Below are 23,979 nucleotides of genomic sequence, written 5' to 3' on the forward strand. Positions count from 1 at the left end.
ATTGTATTTAACCTACTCCAAAAGCCCAAAAGGGCCAAAACAGAATTACATTTTTATCATACTTTTGTCGTATTTACATAGTGGGGGGCATATAGTCCAGAGGAAGTGACCAATTAAAAACCGGCATGCAAAAGAATTAATTAATCAAAAATGCATAAACAACAGGTAGATGTGTGCCCTAACAGAATCTTATAGAGTTTTGTTTAGATTTTGTGCTATGGTTGACCTTGACATTTTTGTCACACAATAAATAAAATAAAAAAATAAATAACAGATCATGTGATTTGTAACGGCAATATGTGCTTTTCAACGTCACAGATTTTACAGCTGCTAAACTTTAACCTAAGTGAGTCCAAGTATAAGCAATATCAAAACGGGGAACTATGAAGGACAAAAAAGGAAAAAAAATTATCAAATAAATAGATACTTAGGCATCTATTTTTGCCTGTGCTTTTCATCCTTAATCACATGCAAAAAAGAAAAAAAGGCATCGATGACAATCTGGGCAGGCCAGCAAATCTTGGAGGTTAGTTATTGTCCTCATGTACCTCCCTGGTGGTAACACCGATTAATAAATTAATCTGAAATAAACAAATATTGGAACTCACTCTCTTACAAGAAACATCTCTATTTAACTTGGTCCCAGTTTAATTTGAAACTCTACAGAAATGATTGTGTAGCCTATGGATCATCTTGTCTTTTTCTCAGTCATCAGTATATAAGCTTTGGGTCCTATAGTGTCCTAACATTTTGTGCAGGTGTGCAGGTTCACCTTGTAAATAATCGCACCCATTTTCTGCTCTAAACTCCTTGCATGCTTTTACTGTATAAAACCCCCCTGCTTGGTTTCCGCCGTCAGCCTTGCGTCTTTGTGAAACTTGACTTCTGCGAGACTGGCACCTCCAAGCCGGCTCTGTCAGTCAAAAGAAAACCTGGGTGCTGAATGGCTGGGGTGGTCTATCTGGGAAACACGCTCACCATCATGCAGAGGAGCAGGCAGTTTTTGTTAATTCATTCAGATTTTTTGAATCTACAGAAACAGGAGCAGAGCAGCTGCAGAACATGTTGTTCCAGAGGTCCAATCTTGTCTGCAGCCTGTATGGCTGAATGTCATTCAGCCTCTAAATGCAGAGGGATGGTTCACAGAGTACACCCTGCATAACAGTCAGCATATGACACACTGCTTTATTGCATAGAAAACGGTGTCATCACATTGTTTTACTGCTATGTAATTAAGCAGGTTGCTTATCATTTTACAGCTCTGCTTTATATAAACCTGAACATTTTATTTCATCTACCAGCTGGTCTGCAACATATTACCTTTTCTCTCTAACCTGTGATTCCAGGTTGAACTGACAATTAAAATAAATCTGTGATCGGCGGCAATCCAAAGCTGCAGGGGCCTAGTGGGCATCGCCATAAAATAAATATTCCTTTTTTTTCTTCTTTTTTTTTTTTTTTTTACAGGTTGTGGCACTGAAACCCAATTTCTCATAGAGCACTATTCAAGTACAGGCTAATTACCATTTACCCAAGGTCTCATTTACAAGAGAGACCTGTTTTGATAAGTGCGCTAAAGGAGATAAAGTCCTGAAAGGGAATTTATGGCTGGACTGTCTAAGGGACAAAGGACAATAAATAAGGTGGGATCAATCCAAAAATAGGTTTATAGATGAGAATGTACTAATGCAGGGGTCTGTGGATTGATAATGATGCCCACTTGAGTCGAGGATATAAAGTACAGGGATGAGGGAGAGATAACCTCAAACGTATGGAGAGAGGTGAGATGCACTCATGTGAATAACACAGTGACATTTTTTGGGGTGGCTGTTTGTGGACAAAAGCGCAGGCAAGAGTTGGGGAGTGGCATGAAAAGTTGAAGATGATTTATTAAACAACAAAGCAACGAACTTAGAAGCAGGGGCAGGCAAAGGCAAGGAACAAAAAACACGAGAAGCAGAGAACAGGGGCAGCATAACAGAGGATCCCACAAAGGGTGAGTGGAAATAAATAAATTGAAAACAGAGTTGGACCTAACGTGGGACCCTGCGGCTCACCGTTTGGGATGTTTAAATATTCTGACAACAGACCATTGTGTTGCACACATTGTAGAAAGTGTAGAAAAGAACAACATACAGAGTTATCTGATAAACCAATATGTGACCGCCTTTGATAAAGGATAGAGTTAACAGTAAAAACCTTAGACAAGCCAACGAAAAGGTCCACACAGTAGTTGTTGGCATCCAAGGCTTCAACGATGTAATGTACAACTTTTATTGTGGTTGTAACTGTACTGTGCTGTTTCCTGTTGTAAATCTTACAAATCATGTTTAAGTTTACAACTAGAAACTGTAAATAATGTCCACAAATGTGTAGCTTAATTTGTGACCTTTTTTTACTCTAGAGTACTATGTTAAAAATTATACATTTGTAGGGGTTTATGAGACAGATCAAGATAAAGTAGTGCATCATTGTGAAGTGTAAGGAAAATGATACATGCTTTTCATAATTTTCACAAACAAAAATCTGAAAAGAGTAGTGTGCATATGTGTGTGTCACTGCTCTGTAAAAGCCACTTTCACTGCAATTAAGGCTGCAAGCCTTCTGAGCCACAGCTTTACCAGCTTTACAAATCTAAAGGCTGAAATTCTTCTTTGCAAATGAACTCAATCAAAGATTCATAATGTAACTTAGATGTGTTGGGGCAACGTTTTGTGTATGCCTCATAATTGTAATGTTTCAATGCCGTGGGACACAAATGAGTGTGTGTGTGTGTGTGTGTGTGTGTGTGTGTGTGTGTGTGTGTGTGTGTGTGTGTGTGTGTGTGTGTGTGTGTGTGTGTGTGTATACATCTTTGTTACTTTTTGCCTTTGACTCTTGCTGTATGCTTGGGGTTGTTTTTCTGTTGGGCTCTTTAAAAGCCTCTAACATGGGTTCTTCTAGGATTTACTTGGCTCCATCCATCAGCTCTGACCAGCTCCATTTTCCTACTGAAGAAAGTCCAGCTGCATATTGGCAGCATCCCCATAGCATGATGCTGCCACCACCGTTTTTTACTAGGCGGGAGGACATGTTTGGGGTGATGTAACTATACATTTCATGGCCTAATTAGGCATCTGTCAAATTTATTTTTTTAGCTCCGAGAGCTCGCAAAAATAAAGTCAATGCTTGCTGCAAAGCACTTTGAAACAATGATCCATGCCTTTGTCACCACACAGTTGTGTTACTGTAACACGTTGTATTTTGGAGGCAGTAGGTCCTCCACTGCACATCTGTAGTTGGTGCAAAATGCTGCAGCACATCTTTCAAGCAACACACACAGACCGCAGCTTCTCTGTAGCTGGTCCCAAACGTTGGAATATAGCTATATATATATATATATATATATATATATATATATATATATATATATATATATATAGGCAGGCTTCCTTCCTGACAGGTTTTAACATCTTTAAGAAACATACCTATTTTGGAGGCTTTTAATAGCTCTGGTGTTATGTCGGGTTTGTATATTTCATGTATTTGTATTTTATTAATTTGATGTCTATGTATTGCTTTCAATCTGTACAGCATTTTAGTCTAGCTGTTTGTTCCTAAAGTACTTTATAAGTAAAGTTGATTGGATTGATGTGTAGTGTTAATTTTCTACCATATTTCTTTTCTATATATATATATATATATATATATATATATATATATATATATATATATATATATATATATATATATATAAAAAATCGTTGTATGGAACTGTATAGGAATGTCGTAGTCTCTAGAGCTCTGACGTAATGCTGGCTGAGTAAGTGAAAATTATTTTACAGAATGTACTTCAATGTCCCTCTTGTTCTTTTAGTAAATAAATAATAATTCTTGCTAGTAAAGCCAATGATTTTTTTTAACCGATGTTTATATAGTTTTAAGGAGCTTCACCTTATTTTTATGGTTTAGCTCATACTGTGTAGAGTTTGGTAGCTTAAGAACAACCTTCTTAAATCTAAAACACAAATATATTCAACATCAAATGTTGTACTCAGAAAAAAAAAACTCACTGCATGGATTTACATTTTAACTATCAGGCAGATGTCAATTTATTATATGTAACATCTATATCTGAAAATTAAGTGTCTGCAGTGGGACAAATTGCAGCGCAGTTTTGAACAAAGCACATCACCTAGCCTGCCGAGTCTCAGCAGCAAGCAGCGGCTGCCAATTCAACACATGAAGGTTCATGGGGGTAAAAGCCATGATTGTTTTTTATCTGCTGCCCATGCACCTCACTTTGTAATACCACTCAGAGAAAATGCCCGTATTGCCAGTGTGTGCAGCGTGTGTTTTTAAAGAACATTGATATTAACGAGGGGGACAAAAGAAGAGGAGTGTGTCATGGAAAGTATCAGCAATATATGTGAATGTCAGGCCTCTATGAAGTAGAAGACCAAAACCAGAAATATCTTACCCAGGACCTGAGAAATTCCTCGTCCTTTAGAGGTCATCAAGTCAGGGCCGAGTTTTCAGCTAAAAGCTTTTTGAGAATGACTTTACTGTTGCTGTAATATTTCAAGTCCGCAAACACTTTACTTTCTTGGATTATTTTTAAAAGGTTTAACAAACAAAATGAAAACTAGCACTTACATGTTTTATTATACATAGCTCGGAACCCACCCAGTTTAAATTTGGCTTGTTGTTAGGTTAACTGCTGTATGAGAGCAAAACACTGACTCATGCCTCGAGTCAAGGGTTGGGTTTGAGCAGTTTATAAGTCAGTATTAAGTCTCAAATACAAATAAACGATATCCATCTATATAAATATATGCCTACGATAGACTGGCAACCTGTCCAGGCTGTACCCCGCCTCTCGCCCATTGACAGCTGGAGATAGGCACCAGCACCCCTCACGACCCCAGACGGGTTAGGAAATGGATGGATGGATAAATATCAAACCAGGAACCTTGAGGCTGCAAGGTTCCTGGTTTGACTCTCACGGACTGCCAGTCTGGGTCCCTAACAAAGACCCTTTGCCCAGAAATGCTCCCCCCGCACAGTGGCAGCCCACTGCTCCCAAAGGGATGGGTTAAATGCATGGGACAGATTTCATTACAATTTATGTTGCAATGGCAATAAAGATGACTATTATCAACTAAACCATAACTTTTGAAAATACTGTACATACAACATGGAAGTTACAATGTGAAATATATATATATATATATATATATATATATATATATATATATATATATATATACCAACAACAACATTCTTGTGTCTTTATTAGATTTGTCCACTGAAAAGCGAGCCACCGTGGGTCATGGTGACAAAAAAAAAACCTCATTATTTGTCATCACTGTCTGAGAGATTGGGCTAAATTAGAGAGGTAGGACTCCTGAAACGTATCATTTGTGACATGTTTGAATTCAGTACCTTAGCCGTTTTTTATACGGCCTTCATTGAGCTTCTTTATTGATTCAGGGAACATTCAGGCCACCATTTGGGAGATGACCCTCAGCAGAACTGATGGTAGGCAGTGAGAGAGAGGCAGAAAGAGGACGCAATCATCACTAAAACCATAATTTATTTACAGAAACATACTGAGATCACTTTCAAAATGAACAATGCAGTCCATTCAGTTTTGACGTGACCTATCTGTTTGGCAAATTGGTTATAAATCTAAAAAAAAAAAAAAAAAAAAAACAGGTCTTGCCTTTAAAATAGGATTAGTCATGTTGTTGTTCAGATACCCATCAATGAAAGAAAAGACCGCTCCTCCAATGTTGCTCATCTTGATTAAGGATCTTCTCTTGGTCATGGGTTTAATCGTGCTTGGGGAGCCAGAACTGCTAAAAAAAGTTGATGGTGTGTAATACACCGCATGCAACCTGATAATCAAGTCATCAGGCGTCCAGTTTTTGTCTTTTGTCTATATACGCTAAACTACTTCAGCAAGGTTAAAAGTGATAATCAGCAAGCTGCCAACAACAACAACATCGAAATAAAGTCCGCAGCCTGTTTTTAAGAGGGAAATCGCATCTTGACATCGCCTGCCTGTTGTTACTTCAATAAAAGAGTCGCAGCAGACTGCGACTGAGCCCCTGTGATTTGTTGGTATTTCCATTTCAGTCAGAGGATTAGGAAACCCAAGCAAGAAGACAAAAAAAAAAAAAAAAATAGTTCCTAACTGTGCAGGACACAAGCTATGTACACATTTACAGTTATATACAAATCTCCAAGCTAAAGAAAAAGACGTGTTTTTCCAAGTCTTGAAGGAGCAGAAGTTGTAGGCTGAAGAGACGACAACCGGACATCTCCCTGTGAAAGATGGAGATCCTTCGGGTGCTGGTCGGCCGAAGCACAGCGCTGGAAGCGATCGTTTCAGCCAATTGACTCTGAAAATCAGTGCGTCGCTGCAGAAGAAACGTGCGGTATCAAATAAACACGGAGTGCATTCGGCCATGCGTGTTACAGTAACAGACTGCCTTCACCGATGTAACGTAGAGAGGGATGGCTTTGCTGAAACCGAGGAGCCATTTAGGATAAAACGCTTAAAGCAATGTACACAAAAACAAACAGTAACAGTGAGTTGCTTTAGAAAAGGGGGAAAAACACAAGTTGAGAAGAGCTATGAGGTTCTCAATGAATGATAACTTAATGTTAACCTTTGATAAAAATTAAGGTTTGAAGTATCATGGTCTTAAAATGAAGACTTAAAACGAAATGCCAATAATTGATGTAACTGCTTGCCAATCAGCCTGAACTTAATAAACGTTGTGGACGGTCTTTTTTGGTGAGCCAAGCAGCTTTGTTCTGTACGCACAAGCAAAATTAGCCTTACTACAGCCAGATGACCTAGTGCAGCCCAACATCCCCCCCACACACTAACGTCGTAGGCTACAGCCTTTTCTCCAGCCTCATATTAAAAGGAGTAAACCACAGACGCAAAATGATGGCACATGTCAGCAGTATGTTTTTTTTCTTCTTCCAGGCAACCAGCCCGTGCCTAGCAAAGAAAAACGACGTCCATGGCGAGGGGATGCTTTCTGATCTGCCCTTCCGGGTAGTTTACACCAGATGACTAATTATAACGTAGTTTACTTCTGTCAGAGCTTGTTAGATGATTTATAAATCAAATATCACATAAACAGTCCAGGTTCCCACTCAGCATCCTATGTGGAAAACGACGCTGCCACAAAAGCAAAAGTCACAGCTTTGCTCACCTGTTCTGCCTGAGCCGAGCGCGGCAATTAAATCCTAATAAAACTCACAGTAACGGGAGTTAATGTCCTGATATATATGCAGCTGCGACAAGCGGAGCCTCTAAAGGGGGTCTGGCATAACTGAGCTTAAAACTCTGTGGCTCCAGATAGTGTGAGACCTGGGCAAAATGTTTTCATTATCTTTAAAGCGCACAGAATTTGGTAGGAACACATCCGGTAGAAGAAGCAGAGCCGCAACGCACTCAGTACCGCAGTGCATGATATCTCTTAATGTTCGGTTGTTTATCTTCAGATCAGCACACCTGACGCCTGCTATGTACCCATGACACACCTCGTATTTTAAGCACCTTTGCTTTAAAAACAACTGATGTGCCAACAATCCATTGAAGGTCATTTCCTGCACGCCTCCTTTTCGCGTACAGAAGTCTGGATGTATGGATGAAGTGCTGTGATCAGACTAGAAATGCAGAAATGCATTGCGTGAGAAAAACACTGTCGCCGGTTCCAGATGGCCTTCTTTTCCTCGGGTGTGTTGCTCTCCCGGCCACGCGAACGTCTTTGGTCTGAGAAAGAACGCGACTTCCCAGACCACGAACGTCAGCCTCTGATCGCGTGGCTAGTTTGCCCTTTTCTGTCGATCCAGGAATTTCTGCCTTCTGTCCGGAGGGAGCTCTTCCAGTCCGATACCATGATTGACGCCGCTGTAAGAGAGGGGATAAAAAGCAGCTTTTATGTGTCACATCAATGAGAAGAATAGAGGATTAAACAGGATATTCACAGCAGGGGCAAACATTTTTGAATTCTCTATTTGATACAGCTTGTTTAGTGAGCCAACGAGTTCAATCAACAGCCCCTACACCGCGGTCAAGAGAGTTAGAAATTAGGGCTTATTTTCTGTAAAATAAAAATGCCTCTTTGTTTCATAGGTTAGATTAGTGCTAAAGTAGGCAACACATGACCAGTGGATGTAAAACTGGCATGAAAAAGGCATGCTGGCTTTTCAAAACAAAGCTAAAAGGAACCGTAATAAATGCCTTGATGGTTTTGTTAATTACATTCTGGCAAAGTAGGTTTAACATCACTAATGCGGCTAAACCAGTCCAGCATAAGGGATTTTATTGTTTGTTAACTTACAGACAGTTTTCAAAATAAAAGCCCACGTATTTTCCAGGGGAGTGAAGCCTACGGTTAATCAGTAAAGGTGGCAATTATAAGGCTACATCTTTATATATGTGTTCAAATTCTTTTTAGTCTCATTAATAAAACAAAGCCTTTATCCCATCAGGCTCAAATATATTAGTTTAATCAGTCTCAAGGTTAAATTGTCTTTGTCGACAATTCTGTGTACGTTGCATACACAGGTATGGCATACACAGATAGAAAAATAAATTATATTCACATATTCTATTTATTTTAGGACTTAGATTTTCAACACTTGAGTCAAAATTAGATGATTATATTGGAAGTAGATTCAACAATTAACCTAACACTGATCACATATATTCGAAATGATTAATTATATAAAGGAACAACAAAAAACAAAACTACTAATTGAGGAAAAATTCAGAAGATACTCAGAATAGATGTTCAGACTATCATTAGCTGATGAAAGACCAAACTGTATTATAGATTCTCCCTCTGGAATGTAAACAAAAGTATTTCTGGGTATAATTTAACGTTTCAGATACTTAAGCTCACTATAAAGGAAATATATGAAATGGAATGGAGGAATGAGGTAGATTAGGTACATAAGTTTCATCCCTACTGCAGGGGCATGAAGGCAAAACAGGGTTACTGGAATTTCATAGATTATTGAACAAAATTAGTTACGCAACCGAGTCTTAAAACAATGTGATCAGCCTTGTGTTTAATTCCAAATGGGCTGTTTTCTTGGTTCCAGTCCTTTCCACATGCCTCTCCAAGTCATCATTAGCAGCATATCAGTAGGTTTCCCTTTTTGATGCAATCAGGCAGCTTTCATTATAAAGTTTACTGAGTTCTAAGCTAGAAGTATAAGGTAATTTACTTAAAAAAAATATTTTGGAAATGAAAATAAACTATTCATTATCATAGTTGAAATGTTGTAAACATGGCATGCTCAGAGGCTCCCAGGTATACTTTCTGTGGAATAAAAGATGGTTTTAACGCAATATAATATCATAATGAAGGCGTTTTTCAGCAGCCTTGGTCAGGAGAGTAAAACGAGTGCAAAACCCAACACCAGTGTATGCATATGTTTGCAAAAAGACAGGCTTCTGAGGCTCCATATTGCTACACTGTTATTGTTTAGACTATTGGAAACTACTCAGTCGACTTTTGTTATCACTTAAGTCAGTAATACAAATAAACAGTGTCATCCTTTTAAAATAGAGATTATTCTAGATTATCTTTAGTCTATCTTCTCAGAATAGATTTTTATTCTCAGAATAGATTTTTGCATATTGACATGAAAAACATGATCTTGTTGGCCTTTCCAATTAAAGCTTACGTATTGGTTTTGAAATAGAAATTTTCCTTGTTATGGTTCAGTCATCATATTGACAGGTTAAAAATGCCTAATGGACTGTGAACACAGTTTTTTCAATGTATTTTTATAATAATAATAATAATAATAATAATAATAATAATAATAATAATAATAATAATAATAATATTATAGTTTTCCTCACACAGTATTTTCTAAACAGTTATATTGCTAATTATTTTTTATACACTCTGACAAGCCGCTGCAACGATTAAATAGGAATTTAATTGTAAATAATGACTTAGCATTCAGTTTCATATAACCGATGCATATCGAAACACTGTCCGGTGACAGACACCAATTATCTTTGGGCTCCCAGTCGTAGGGGGGGGGGGGGGGGGCTAAGCAGCTACACAGCCTTCTACACTTCAGGCTAGAACGGTTCACAGTTGAAATGAGACAAATAACTTTTAGGAATATTTGGGGGAGCAAACTAAATATTTTCTTACTCTTTGGTGTCCAAGGGAACTGGCAGAGGCTTGGTAAAACCTTCCTTCCCCACCAGCCAGTAGGTAGTCTCAATACCCTTCCCCTGCAATCAGGTCATAGTTTGCATTCATTTCTGCTAGCGTCACAGTTCTGTCTTGCATTTCTACTATTAATAAATTATTAGGGTTCACTTTTTAAGTGTACGCACCTTTAACTCTGTCAAACCTCTGACCTGAATCTTGTATCCCATCTTCAAGTTGTTCAGGATCTCAACTGTTGATTGGTTGACATGGATTCTGTAAGCTGTGTATGTTGAAAAACAGAATTTCAGTGTGCAGAAATAGCTTCGTAACAGATACACATCTAAGACCCAGTTTTCAAATTGTGGCACAAGGAACACTTATGGCACTGAGGAGAAACTATTTCTGAGCTAAATGTGTATCGAATTATCTGTAATGTAGAGCCAGTAATTCAAACCAGTCAAAAACTAAATAAATAAGAAAGTGAGCCATTCATGTGCACTGCTCTTAGCAGATGCCAATCAAATCGGAAGTACCGTACATTGCAGCATAGTTAGGGATAACTCCACTAGAAGCTGAAGATGGACGATGGTGATCTGATAAGAAAGTGCTGCTGGCTGGTTGGTGGCGGCTCATATTCACATACAGGGGTTGTTCATGTATTTAAATGTAAAAGATTTAATAGAAATGTGAATAAACTGCTCATTACTGCCATTACCATAATGTTTAAACCTATGGCAGCCATATTGGATTCTCAGGCTGGGCTTGGTGATAAATCTCCATCTTTTCTTAGTGTAATTCTGATTTAACAGAATTCCCTGTATTTTTTCTGACTTGTAACTTGCATTTCTTCTTGTTCTTCAAGTATTCTTCTTTGTGTGAAAACACGCATGGTCTGATAGTATGAAGGTGCATGGGAGCCTTTTGATAGACCCTTTATTGAGGTGGTATTTGTTGTAGGAAGTTGGAGAATCCATTATCTAAGGTTTCTACTCAGTGTGTTTCTAATATTGAACAGAACAGCAGTCTGGTCGTTGTTTGTTCTGCTTCCACTTGGGGGCAGTAGACTATTGCTGGGCATCTTCTGCCAGTGAAACTACACATCTGTCCACTCATAAACGTCAAGAATTTGATTTTACTTTGTGTAAAAGAAAACAACCTGTTCAATTCAGCAAAGGCTTCATCAAATAAACAGTAGCTCCCTGGGAAGAACTTAAAAGACTTCATGCAAGCATAGGGCATGAGCTTTTTGATGGTAAATCTTCAACTTTGTACCTAAATTTGAATATATGCGGCGTATGGTGAACAGAAATGCGGCAATTATTGACATCTATCCTGAAACTTCAACTTGGCCTTTAATTCTGCTGATAGTGTTAAAGGATTAGTGAGCACCTCTCTCTTAAAGCCCTGTTTAACCTGAAGCAACATGTACTCAGACTGCCGTACACCTGTCCTCAAGCCCAGAAGGCTCTTCGAAGAGGATATTCAAAATGTAACTGAAGGAATTTTGTATATATATTAAAAAAGAAAAAAAACTCACGCAACCCCGTGGACTCCATTCGAGATGTGGTGTTGACCGTGTCTCCGAACAGGCAGTACCGAGGCATCGTCAGGCCGACCACTCCTGCTACGACCGGACCTGTGATTGAAGCATATGATGACAAACATGAATGCACACAGAAGGCTAAGAAGACCATCTTTTCTGGTCAGGAATATAACAATCAGGAAATGTGTGATATTTTTATAATATGTGTGATATCCACTGGATTATCAAGTTTCTCTAACCTTAGCTCTCTGATGCACCAAAGTTCTTGAGGTGTTTAAACATGAGTTTTTTCAAATTAAATAAATTACAGATGGCATTCTAACTGGGAGAGCATCATTAAAATACATTGGGCCGAGTCATAAGTCCAGCCTGTGCAGCGTCTTAATTGGATGACAGCACTCTAAGTGGATAGCGTTTCACTGTTCCAGGAACACGTTTCAGACGAGGATAAAAGAGGTAAAAATATCTCCTTGACTTAGCAGCTTGGGGACTCGGATTCTTCTCTAACTCTTATTCACTATGAAATGGCGTTTCCGTTTGTTTTACCCAACATTACGCAGTCCCAACAGATTTAACTCCTGACCTACTGCGCTTTTCAAGTCAGAAGTGCTTCTCGGTACTTCGTACATCTGTACAAAGTTTTTATGAAAATCACAAAATAATTAAAAAACACATCACATAGGGCAGTTTTGATGATCTTGAAGATCAAAATTATATTATCCCCCATGACTTTGTGTATCTTGAACTCTTTTAGGGAAACATTTTTGCAGTTTAAGCCGTGGGCTTTTTGAAGGACCTTCCAAGGGTTTGGTCCAGTTCTTCGTTGTCCTCAGTTAAGCTTTTTGTCAAGATAATTACACTTTGGCTACTTTGTTTCTCTATATTTTCAAATGTTTCCTGGTGTTATAAAACCAGAAGAAGAGATACACAGGGATAGGATGATTTTTCAACTAATTCTGTTCGTATCTAATTTTGTTTGCTGGGGAAATGTTTGAAACCCAATCCACTGCTTAGATGCTCTGTTATAACGAAATATGAAGTAGTGAGTGCCCTCTTCACACTAAATATGATCAAATTATTCCAAGGAATTATCCAGATACAATTTCAAGGCATATCATTGTAATGTTGGGGTTTAATCACTGGACAGAAGGGAGGAGCATGACAGTCACCGGAGTGCAGGCCAATACGAATGCGGATTTTCAGGTCAGGCATGTGTCTAGTCTTGAAGCTCCCAATCAGGCTCAGAATATCAAGGGACATGTTGGCCATCTCAGCTGCATGACGACTGCCGTTCCTGGTGGGAACTCCAGAGGCTACCATGTAAGCATCGCCAATGGTTTCCACCTAAACGTCACAAGAATGAATAGGTTACAAATGCAGCAGCCAACAGGTTGTCTCAATTTGCAATCACAGAGTTTCACTGAGCTGAAAGTGGGTCTGAGATACCTAAAACCCAACACGGATATGTTTTGATCAAAAATCACTATTGAAATCACTGATGTTTCTCAACAATGCTTACATGTTTTGGAAAGACACATATTGTCTTTCTGATTTGTCTCAAAATTTAAATTAAAATACAAATGTGACTATTTATACAGCCCATATTATGTCTGATTAAGGAGCAAATGAAATATTGTGTTACATTAAAAGCAATATTAATGGTAGTAACTCAGTATCTTTTTGCTCAGTACTGGCCCCATTTGAATAAAAAATACAAACACAAACTGGAAAAGGAAGTATAGTAAGTTTAAAAACGACAAAGCCTACTTTAAATCTCTTTTTTAAGATAAAATTGAGACTTAAGTTCCTTTACTCCACAGCCTATAGATAATGTCCATATTCTTAGGTTATACACAGGATAATGGGGCTACCAAAGGTTTTTAAACCCACTGTGTATCATGAAACACGAAAGGGTGAGTTAAAATATTATCTAGAAATCAAATAAAATTTCTAAACAATGGCCAACAATATTATTATTTATGGTAATTTATTAAAGAGGTAATATCGGTTTGAAAAAATGAATAAAAGAAATATAAATTTTTTGTGGCTGTTTATGTTAAATTAGGTTTCACAATAAGGATCTTTAGGATCTACTCATAAATGGCCATGTATAATAATTTCACAAAACAAATAATAAACAACAATTAGGCAAAATAAATCTTTTTCAGATGTAGGGGTTGTCATTTGATTCACTGTTTCACACAATGTAAAATTGCTGCCTCTTCAAAAACATGAAACATTTGCAGATTAAATTTGTTTAAATTTACTATGAAGTGAAAAAAGGATTACTTAAAGAATTTAATCCAGAATAATGCCCTTTTTAAATGCTCCAAACATCTTATAAACACCAACCTTGTACACGTCGTGCAGCGGAATGATGGCATCAAAGAGTGTATAGAGATCGTTGAGCAGGTCCACCACCTCGATGGGCTCGCTGAGAGCTGAGATGGTGGTAAAACCCACAATGTCACTGAAGTACAGCGTGACCTCACTGAAATGCTCCGGCTCCACGGGCTTGCCTAGCTTCAGCGACTGGGCCACAGACCTGAAAGAGGAACATGACGAGTGAAAGACAAGCGTGCGGTGCTGAACCAGACACAGCTTGGGACTCAAACAAACAATAAAGCAGTGTCTTCAAGACCTCAACAAATGTCATGGTGTTAAGATTTTCAGCCAAAAGGTCGTAGAACTCGGACAATTTGCAATCTGGAGCCTGACACAACGATTTGTGACATTAAAGGAACATTTTAAAAGCTGTTTTTCCTATGAAGGTTTTAAATGAGCAAACTACCCCCTCCTCCTCTAAATGTACATAAAAGCTGAGTGGTTTGTTCAACACAGCACTAGCCTGTTAAATCAAAAGTTGGTTAGTTTTAATCAAACACTGTGACAAAAATTATGACCAAGTTTGCTAGGACCAGAAGTAGCTTCAACGACCACCATGTAGCTAAACAACAACCTGATTAGACTTCAATAAGCCTCTTCCACGAGATGAAATAAGAAAAATGTGCTTTATGATAATGTTATTCATTCTGCAGTTTTCATTGGTGGCTTTTCTTCACACAATATAATGGGTTTGTTCACATAAGATAACATTAACATTTTAGCAGCTCATTAGTTAGCCCAAGCTAGTGTTAGCTATGTTTAACAGTCAGATTTTGACCAAAGAATTAGTCACAAATTAAAACACAGACAAGCTATGTGGTGGTATTTATTCATGTTGATTTATTTCATTATTTTTCAGCAGTGTAAACGAAACAATTAATTAAATTTTGCAGATTTGACGGAAGTTACACGAAGAACAGGAGTTACAATGTATATTTTGTTATCCGAATTTAAATCTTTGTCAACAAAAGTCTTTTCAGACTATATGAAACTGTCCTCTTTATTTTGTATTCTAATCATTAAAATTTAATTTAAAATAAAATTTATTAATTTTGAACTTAACATTACTTGTTTATTAATCTATGTTGTTGGATATTCTTGTCTCAGTTTTTGGTTGACTTTGATGTTAGGACAGAAGTCAGCTCAACAAATTTTTTGGGATGAAAATCTAACCCACAGTAAATATTCTACCTTAGCCATGGTGCACTCATATAAGTTACATATATAACACCGATATGAACAGATATTTATTGTACGACTTGTAGGATCTGAATGAAAACGTTCTTTGTAGAAAAAAGTACCAAGCATGACGTGGATACAAACAAGGCATAACCAAATCTTTTCTCTCAAATAAAAATAGTGTTGCACAGCAAACTGGTACATCAGCTGCTTTAGTGATGCAGCTTTTGACTTTCAACCACAATGACTAGAATAACAGAATATAATGATCCTTTATGGTCCCAAACTGGGGGAAGTCAGGTTTATCAGCAGCTAATAAGGGGAAAAAGGTCCACAAAGAAGACAAAAGTGTGGACAGTTCTTAAGAATGGCATACTGAGATTGAAGGCAAAACAGCAAAAATGGGAAAAACAACAACAACAAACTAATCTGTAATTAACAGCTGGGATGTAAAAAGCAATTATTGAGCTTGTTAGGAGCACTGATGGTTATAAAGTTTAACAGCTGCTGGGAGGAAACGCTCCATTGTGCACCTAGGGTTCAGCACTCTTCAACTAAGAAGTTCCCCAGTTCTGCAACAGCTTAGCAGGCTAAGTAGCATCATTTATTTTTTGTCACTTCTTAATAAAAATGTCCCCCGCTTTGCATGGTTCTTGAGGCTGTTGCTATTTGTCAACATCAAAAACCTCCAGCTAAAGAACACACCACCACATCTTCACCATGTTTCCATGTGCTGGACACTTACTTGGGCAACATCTGAGACACCAACTGATCCGTCTTCTGTCTTTCCAGCTCGAGCTCTTCTGTCCTCTCTCTGATGAGGTCCTCCAAGTTAGAGGAGTATTGCTCCAACATCCGCAACATCGAGTCTATAATATTAGTCTTCTTTCCTTTTGAGATGCCTTTGAACTGCAAAGGGGTGTTTCTCGGTAAGTTCAAGTTTACTGTGGAATCTCACGTGACCGTATTTCCTGCATTTTTACCTGTTTGAAAACATCCTCAAAGGTTGGCCTCTTCTCTGGATCTTCACTCCAGGCTTGTTTCATTAACTGAATTACATCTAAAGGAGCCTCTTCCACTGATATAATGGGCCGACAAAGAGGCGGAGGGTCTTTGACCTTGTTGATAATCTCTGTCAACATATATACACATACACACACACACAAAACATCAGCAAAATGTGGGGCACACACAACTGAAGAAATGAAAGGAGAACATTTTGTTTGGCTAACTGCAAATGATTTTGCCTTGTATAAGGAGCACTTTAGAAAGATCTTTATTGTTTTTGTGCACGGTCGTCTCGTCAGTGGTATCTGATCACTCACCTTTGGGAGGCATGTCCAGCATGCAGAAAGGTGAAGAGCGAGAGACGATCTCCTGTACAACGATGGCGAAACTATAAACGTCCCCAAAGAAAGTGCCCTTCCTCCTCTGACTTGGGTTTCGCAGCAGCTCTGGAGCCGTCCAAAGCAAGTCTTTTGATTGAAAAGAAGACACAACCATGACTAAAACAAATACTATGCATAAACAAAGAAAGAGTGTCAATTTAAATCTGCAGGTGTTCTCACCCTCAGGTTTCTCTTCATCGGTTTCTATGCTTTGTGCCATCAAAATTTCGTTAAACCCATAATCTGTAACCTTCAGCACAAAGCGTCCATCCACCACACAGTTACGAGATTTGAGACGTCCATGGATGATGTTGCGGTGATGCAGGTACTTCATTCCCTGATGGAGGAAAAAAAAGTAATAAGAAAACATGCTCGTGTGTGAAATAAAACAAATAAGTCTTTCTTACCCTGATCAGATCCATTAACAAGGAAGACTTGAACATCCAGTCAAGACGCACATCCTCATTGCCCAGCAAATCCTCCAGACTTCCCCTGCTGCAGTGCTCCGTCACAATGCCAAAGATGCCAGAGTCAAAGAACAGACCCAGGAACAGATTTAGGTTCTCGTGCCTCATGTCCCTTAGCTGAAAGGGAAAATAAATGGCAGCACTGTAGCTGTGTTTGCAAAAATCACTTTGCTTTGTGCCTTTGCAACCTAAAAAGCAATCTGTGCTGTTGTTAAATTATTAGAATGATCAAAGACAGTCTCACCACAATGAAAACTAGCACTCACAAGTACAACAAGTTTATAGTGGTAACATAATAAAATTCATTTTTACTAAGTCTAAATGTCCAGATTCCAAGTTGGAAAATAAACAGGAGGGTCCCCTGAAGTTGTGGAAAAGTGAAGAATTTCTCCGTCATTTAAAAACTGTGATATCTGCAATAATAAACTGCTCCTTTTTTGCACTTCTGGTTTGTATTTTATTAAAACTTTTGGACGCGTACAATCTTTAAATCCATTGCTTGCTCCATAAGCACAAAGGACTTTGTTCTTTTACTCGAGGAAACAAGAGTAAGGGTATTTCTGGCCAATACATTTTCATACTGAACAAGAACTCAAGTAGCGCTCCTGTGAAGTCTTCATAGGTTCTCAGGAACCATATAAGTGAAAGGTTCTGCCCAAAATGTGTCAATAAACCACAAGACCTCCAAAACCAAGGCTGTAAGAACAGAAATTTGTCATTTTGTTCTTGCCCCCCTGAGAAAAAAAAAACATATTTATCTTTTCTTGTAGAGTATGTACATGTTTTTAGTTAGTGAACCCTTTGTGTTGAAATGCATTGAAGGAACATATATTCACTTCTTTTAGTTATCATTGTGAATAGTGCAGAGACTCTAGCACTTGTTGATGGTTGACTGTTATCTGCTTCCAATTATAACCTGAGTTCTTTGGGATATTCTGCTCTGCACCTTCCTTTTGAGTGTTTTCTGTTATAAGCATAGATTAACATGGCTAGATTGATGGGCACTTCATTAGTTCTAAATCAAAATTAGTAACCCAAGTATACCAAGAGGTAGTTGTACCACAGTTTGAGAACATTGAACATTAGAGATCTTTAGTTTCTGGGTAAAAAGAAATTAATTTGTTCATTGGCCTAAAATGCTATGGCTAACATTAGCATTTTGGGCTACGAAGAACTAAGCACTCCATCAACATCAGCTCCTGTGCTATCTTTTATCTGAACAAAAACAAAAGTCTCTTACAGATTCACTTACCTTCACAAAGACCACTTCCGTGCTTCCACTTACACTAGAAACCGCTCCTGTGGGACATTTCTTTAACCAAACCCAGTCACCCTGTGAAACAAGCAAAGCAACACAGTTTTTTGTCAAGTCAAAGGCTCCAGAACTTGAAGCTAGAACCACAAACTCATCACATTCGGCTTAATGTGAATTTTCCTACCTCAAAGACAGCAACGTTTGAACTGTCCGGAGTGGAGGCTAGGTAGCTACGACCAGACACCGAGTGGTGAGGTGTCTTCATGTCCCCTAGGCTCTTCATAATACTTTCATCATTTAGCTTCTGCTCACACACACACACACACAGGTTAAAGACGTCACGTCAGAGCAGATCACTTGCAAGTATACAGACGTGTCCGTATCGATACCGTTAGACTGACCCGTTTGCTGACTTGAGTATTGATAAAGACCAGATCATCGAGAGTCAGGATCACCTTGGATGAGCCCCCATTTCCGTCACCCCCAAAGCTGAACCCAACCCTGCCTTGTTTCCTGTGCACAAAGACATCATAATGGATTGAGGAAACACAAAAACTAAGCGAGCTGAGGTAATGTAAAATTCCAAATCTGATAATACATACTTCAAATGAATAAAGATGTTTACTACAGCTCCCACCAAAGAAATGAACAACAGGAATAGAAAGAAGAATGTGACTACATCCATTCCTTTGGGAACAGAAAAAGAAAAAAGTTTGTGCATGTTACCACATGTACTACATCAGTGTATAGATTTAGTGTGGAAATACTGTTTGTCTGCTAACCCACTGACCTCCAGTGCAAGCAAAGTAGGGGCTAAACCAACAACTTGAATCTGTGAAGGGAGTGCTGCCTGCGAAGTGGACAGAGCGACCGAGATATTTCAAACCCCCGGTCTTGCCGTCTGTGTGACTAGCGTGAAGAAAATGAGTGGAGTAGAGAGTGGTGCCCATGCCGCTGTAGTCCAGCACTACGTAGCCAGCCTGCATCCCTTCACCCTTTTTCCCAGCCTGCAAACGTTGATTGAACCCTTCGAAGTCGAAGCCTCCCTCACTGTCTCCCAGGATGGCACCTGTTACCCAGCTGCCTCCACTGGCACGGGCTTGCTCCGCAGCCATAGCTATGTAGTACATCATGTTGTAAATGGTGCCAAAGAACGGAGAAACCTAAAAAAAAAGGGCAGTCAAACAATGTTTTGTAAAAATCTTTGTTAAGAATTTGTTTCTCACTTTCAGTAACAAGATTCGTCAACGAGTCTTACCTGCTCTGGTGGAGTACTGCTGCGTATTTCATAAGTGCTCTGAGCATCTCTGAAGGCCTCATAGAAATTGCGTTCACCAGACTCCATGGTGATGGTGAGAACCCCATCGTAGGCTTTTCGGAGCTTGGTATCATTTCCTAGCATGTAGTAGTTTGTGTCTTTGTACGGTAAGGAATACAGGAGAGTGTCGTAGGTGAGAAAAACATAGCCGCGGTCTATCATACGCATAGCTAAGGCTGTCGTCAGGAGTTGGTGCTGGGCTTGGCCACCAATCAGGACAGAGGGCATGCACATGATGATCACTGCGAAAAGAACAACATTTGAAACAAACACATTTGTGCCATTTGCATGTGCTTAAATTTCTGCTTTCTGAATAAAGTCCGCCTTACCTCTAACTCGATCTGCCGACCTCACTTTGGTTAGAGCTCTCCGAGGTCCGTCCTTATCGCTCTCCATTGTGACCACGGGGTTGACGGGCAGACCAAGGGCTCTGAGTGAAGTGGCTAACTCCTGTCCTGTGGCTTCCCAAATATCTGTTTCCTCTGAGATGATGGCCACGTGAGCCCATCGAAAATACCTTAACACGGTAAAAATAACATGGGCGGACAGTGGCAGAGGCCTTAGGAAGGTAGGGTACTTGTCTTGTGCGTTCATGTTGGGTTTGAGACAACCCCAAGATAGAATCCCAAGGTCCCATTCTTTTGCGTACAAAGCAGCTGAGGAGCAGTAGCCTGGGTTAGCAGGGCCCAAGAAAGCAGCCCCGTAACTTTCGACATCAGCGAAGCGAACAAGGGCACGAGTTGACTTGCAGTCCTCGTTAATCAGCGTGTAGTCATACCAGTAGCCTTTGTTGAGGTAGGGGTTCTTGTTTATACGGCTGGTGGCAAGGCGGGCTGCCAAGTCAGGGAGAGCCTTAGAGTACAAGATGTCACATGTCCAGGGTCCGACCAGGGCCACCTTGAAAGTGGTTGCCCATGCTTGACAGGGGAATAATGAGATCACAAGTAACAGGGGAAGAAACCAGTTCCCCCTCGATCTTCTGGTGGGCTGCACTGGGGATGATGGCAACTGTGGTGTTGATGACAAGGATTTCAATGACAATGAAAAGGATGCTGATGATAATTCAAACTTTCTACACCCAGCAAAACTATTTGTAATCACCGTCCATATATGCCTCCGTCTCATCACTTTAACTGAGTGATGCCGCCATCGTGGGTGGTAGGCAAGGTTGTGCAGACATCGGGGGTCTCCCTGATTTGTCATTGTCACATGCAGCTTTTATGACGCCTCAGACACAGAGGGTGAACTGAGAGTTTATAATCCTGAGCGTGTGAGTGTCTTTTGTTCTGGGATTGCGTCCCCTGGCACTCTGCAGGCCTCTAGTCCAAAGGTAGACATGCGACAAAAAGACCCCAAGCCATCACTGCCTCCAGGAGACAAGAATGAAAACATATTAGCAAACTGGAGACAAAACACTGAATAATATCTGTGTTGAAAATGAGGCAGAGATGATTTTTAACCATCCTTTGACACAATGTCTTTATGAATCTTGTCAGCATCCATATGGCCGCCTCACTGAGGGCGTAGTGCTGGTGCTGTCACCTTGGAGAATTACTAGCATGTGTGTACCAAGCTCATTAGCTCTGCCAGAGCCTTGGACTTTAAATCAAATGCCAGGTAACCAGGAGCTAAATCTGGATCCTGTTCTCTCACCGTTGGGTTTTTTTTTCTACATGGTGTCTCCTTTTGCCAGTGATTTTGTTTTTTTTTAAGCTTTTTCGGTCATCTTCAAGTATCATCCAGTCACAGCTGTCTCACTTACAACCAAATGTGATACTAACTGACTAACTAAGTGAAATACCTCTAGTTTAAAGGTTTGCTTTTCTAAATATAGTGTGATGGACCTTGAACTGGACTTAAAACATATTAAAATGAAAGTCTTGCCCTTTCAATTTTGGAGTTAAGCAGAAATAGCTGAAAAAAAATACTTTACTGGTTTTCTAATTGACCTTTACATAGAACTACTAGAAGTAGTTCCAGTTATACCATATCTGTTGATGCAGTGTATAATTCACAGCTAGAAACTCTGAATTTATGACATTTTATCAAAAATATGTAGCTCTCAAAGAACATAGAAGATGTATTTATACTGACACTGACGTTTTAGTTGTTTGAATTGTATGTACTAGCTTTGCAAGAAGGTGCTGCTGAGATTCAAAGCCATCAAATCAAATTAATGTTTAGAGTTTTAAGTAAATAACTTCCTTATAGACAGTATTTTATTTAATGACAAAGGTAAAAGGGATAATATTAACCATAGGTTCAAACATCCTTGCCTCTGGCAGAAAAGCTGTCCTGCCGACAGGCCTGAGCGATGCTACAGGACAGAGGCAGTTGTTCACGTTTACGTGAGACACGACCAGTTTAAACAAAATGCTTTGAATATGAAGGAGATCTTACCTGGAGTAGTTTCCCACACGGGAGCCATGTCAGGGTTTGAGCCTTTCGTTAAATAGCACCATCTAAATTCCAAGTGGATTAAGAGTACTCAGGATGAGCACTTATCTTTTGTCTTGCATTGTGAAAAATGTCATTGTGAATCCTCAATTCATGTGAGATACAAAACAAAACAAATAGAAAAAAAGAAAAAAAAAGACTGGGACGTTTATCTCATCTTTTATCCTGTCAGAGCTGTCAGAAACAAGTTGAATATAAAAAAAAAATTTCAAATTTCCAGGGTGTCGGTCTTCTTGCTTTGGTTGTGGTCCCTGTTTTGGACTGGGACCCACCCCAAACCACAGGTACATGAGAAGACGTGCAACTTGGTTCCAGAGATTGCGCTGGTAAAAATAGATTGCCGCAATGAGCTGAGATCTTGGGAAAGGAAAAAGTGGGAAGGGCTGACAAGCTTTGACTTCTCAACCTTCTTTAGCTTTTAATCCACACTAGTGCGGAAGGCATGTGTGTGTGTGTGTGTGTGTGTGTGTGTGTGTGTGTGTGTGTGTGTGTGTGTGTGTGTGTGTGTGTGTGTGTGTGTGTGTGTGTGGGGTGGGATCACAAGGAGAAGAGGGTGAAAGTAGAAGCATGCTCGCCGTTTGCTCACGTGCTGTTGGTGCTGATTTATCCAAACTACTTTTGCATGCAAAGAGTTTAAAAACTTAGAGATAACTGGAAACTTAAATCCTGTTTAAACAGTTTACTTCCTTCACAAGTGTTCATGAAAAAACTAAAAAAAAAAAAAACAGAAGACTTCACTGATTTTCAGTTCAGACCTGTTACAAATCATAGACAAATGACACAACCCAGAAGTTTTAAGGGATCCTCAGGTCATTTACAACACAACATAAGAGCAAGTTTATGCAACATTTCATAGCAGAGCCAGAAGGTCCTTTTCATCTAGATGTGTAAAACCCATTTAGTTTACGCCGCCATAATTCACTAGTACTATAGTTACAGCCATGGCCAGGTCTCCACTGTGAGCACTGTGTTATCACTATTAAATAAGACTTTAGTTGGATAATTTCCACTGTCAGATGTTTCTGTTCTTGCACTTAGCATGCTCTTCCTAAAGCTAGGTATATACACAAGATGCTATCTAACCAAGGAGCCAGGATTTTTACACATGCATCTAAGTTTTATCTACTTTCAGCAAGCAAAAAAACAGATGATATTTTTCATTAGCACAGCCAACCTGCTGTCGGAAACGTGTTTGATTCAACAAGACGGACACAGTTTCTTGCAAAAACATTCACACCACTTGAACTTTTCCCCCATTTTGTTACACCACAGCCAGAAACTTCAGTTCATTATTCAAGTATGTGATAGATCAACACAAATGAGTGGATCCTTGTAAAGAGGAAAATCCATAGTTTAAACGTATTTAAAACACACATACATCACACTGATACCCCTGAACAAAATGCGGTGCCGTCTACTCCGTACAGTAGTAGTGTTATTAATAAACGTGGCCCACAACAGGTATTGTTGGAGAACATCAGTGTACAAACAACAATGTTGAAGATGCAGGGACACACTTGCAAGTTTAGGGATAAAGTTGTAGCAATATTTAAAAGAAGTTAAAAAGAAACAATTCAAGGTTTTAACATCCAACAGAGTATTGTTCGGTCCATCACTTTAAAACGAAACACATAGCACCACTGTGCATCTACGAAGACGTGACCCCTCCATCTGAACCGACAGGTGAGGAGCGCATTAATCAGAGAAGCAGCCGAGAGGCCGGTGGTAAAGGTGTACAAGACGCAGGGATCCACAGCTCAGGTGGGGGAATCTGTCGACACGGGCCAATAATAATCG

The 23,979-nt window shown here is 39.4% G+C and overlaps 1 protein-coding gene across 3 annotated transcripts; it reads right to left on the minus strand.

Moving 5' to 3' along the window:
• Positions 1-5,557: 5,557 nt before the first annotated feature.
• On the minus strand, positions 5,558-22,546 carry gucy2d (guanylate cyclase 2D, retinal). Of its 3 annotated transcripts, XM_036143222.1 has the most exons (20): positions 22,126-22,546; positions 20,827-21,088; positions 20,055-20,733; positions 19,666-19,967; positions 19,198-19,570; positions 19,010-19,094; positions 18,809-18,920; positions 18,592-18,711; positions 18,405-18,485; positions 17,093-17,269; positions 16,866-17,022; positions 16,623-16,772; positions 16,281-16,429; positions 16,043-16,206; positions 14,086-14,278; positions 12,903-13,077; positions 11,728-11,826; positions 10,376-10,470; positions 10,188-10,270; positions 5,558-7,915 (listed from the first exon to the last, which is right to left on the minus strand). In XM_036143222.1, exons 2-20 carry the CDS (start codon positions 20,926-20,928, stop codon positions 7,831-7,833), a joined length of 3,381 nt encoding a protein of 1,126 aa, XP_035999115.1. In that variant the 5' UTR covers positions 20,929-21,088; positions 22,126-22,546; the 3' UTR covers positions 5,558-7,830. The 3 variants fall into 3 exon arrangements, with proteins under 3 accessions (XP_035999115.1, XP_012722668.2, XP_012722669.2); XM_012867214.3 differs by having other exon boundaries at positions 20,055-21,088; XM_012867215.3 differs by having other exon boundaries at positions 20,055-21,092.
• Positions 22,547-23,979: the final 1,433 nt, after the last annotated feature.

The sequence above is a fragment of the Fundulus heteroclitus genome, chromosome 11 (genome assembly GCF_011125445.2).
Source record: "Fundulus heteroclitus isolate FHET01 chromosome 11, MU-UCD_Fhet_4.1, whole genome shotgun sequence".
NCBI lineage: Eukaryota > Metazoa > Chordata > Actinopteri > Cyprinodontiformes > Fundulidae > Fundulus > Fundulus heteroclitus.

Coding starts and splice junctions, on each gene's coding strand:
- gucy2d (XM_012867214.3), bottom strand. CDS start 20,928: ATGACAAATCAGGGAGACCCCCGATGTCTGCACAACCTTGCCTACCAC. Junction 19,571..19,665: donor GCAGTACTCCACCAGAGCAG/GTAAGACTCGTT, acceptor CTTTTTTTTTAG/GTTTCTCCGTTCTTTGGCAC. Junction 18,712..18,808: donor ATACTCAAGTCAGCAAACGG/GTCAGTCTAACG, acceptor GTGTGTGAGCAG/AAGCTAAATGATGAAAGTAT.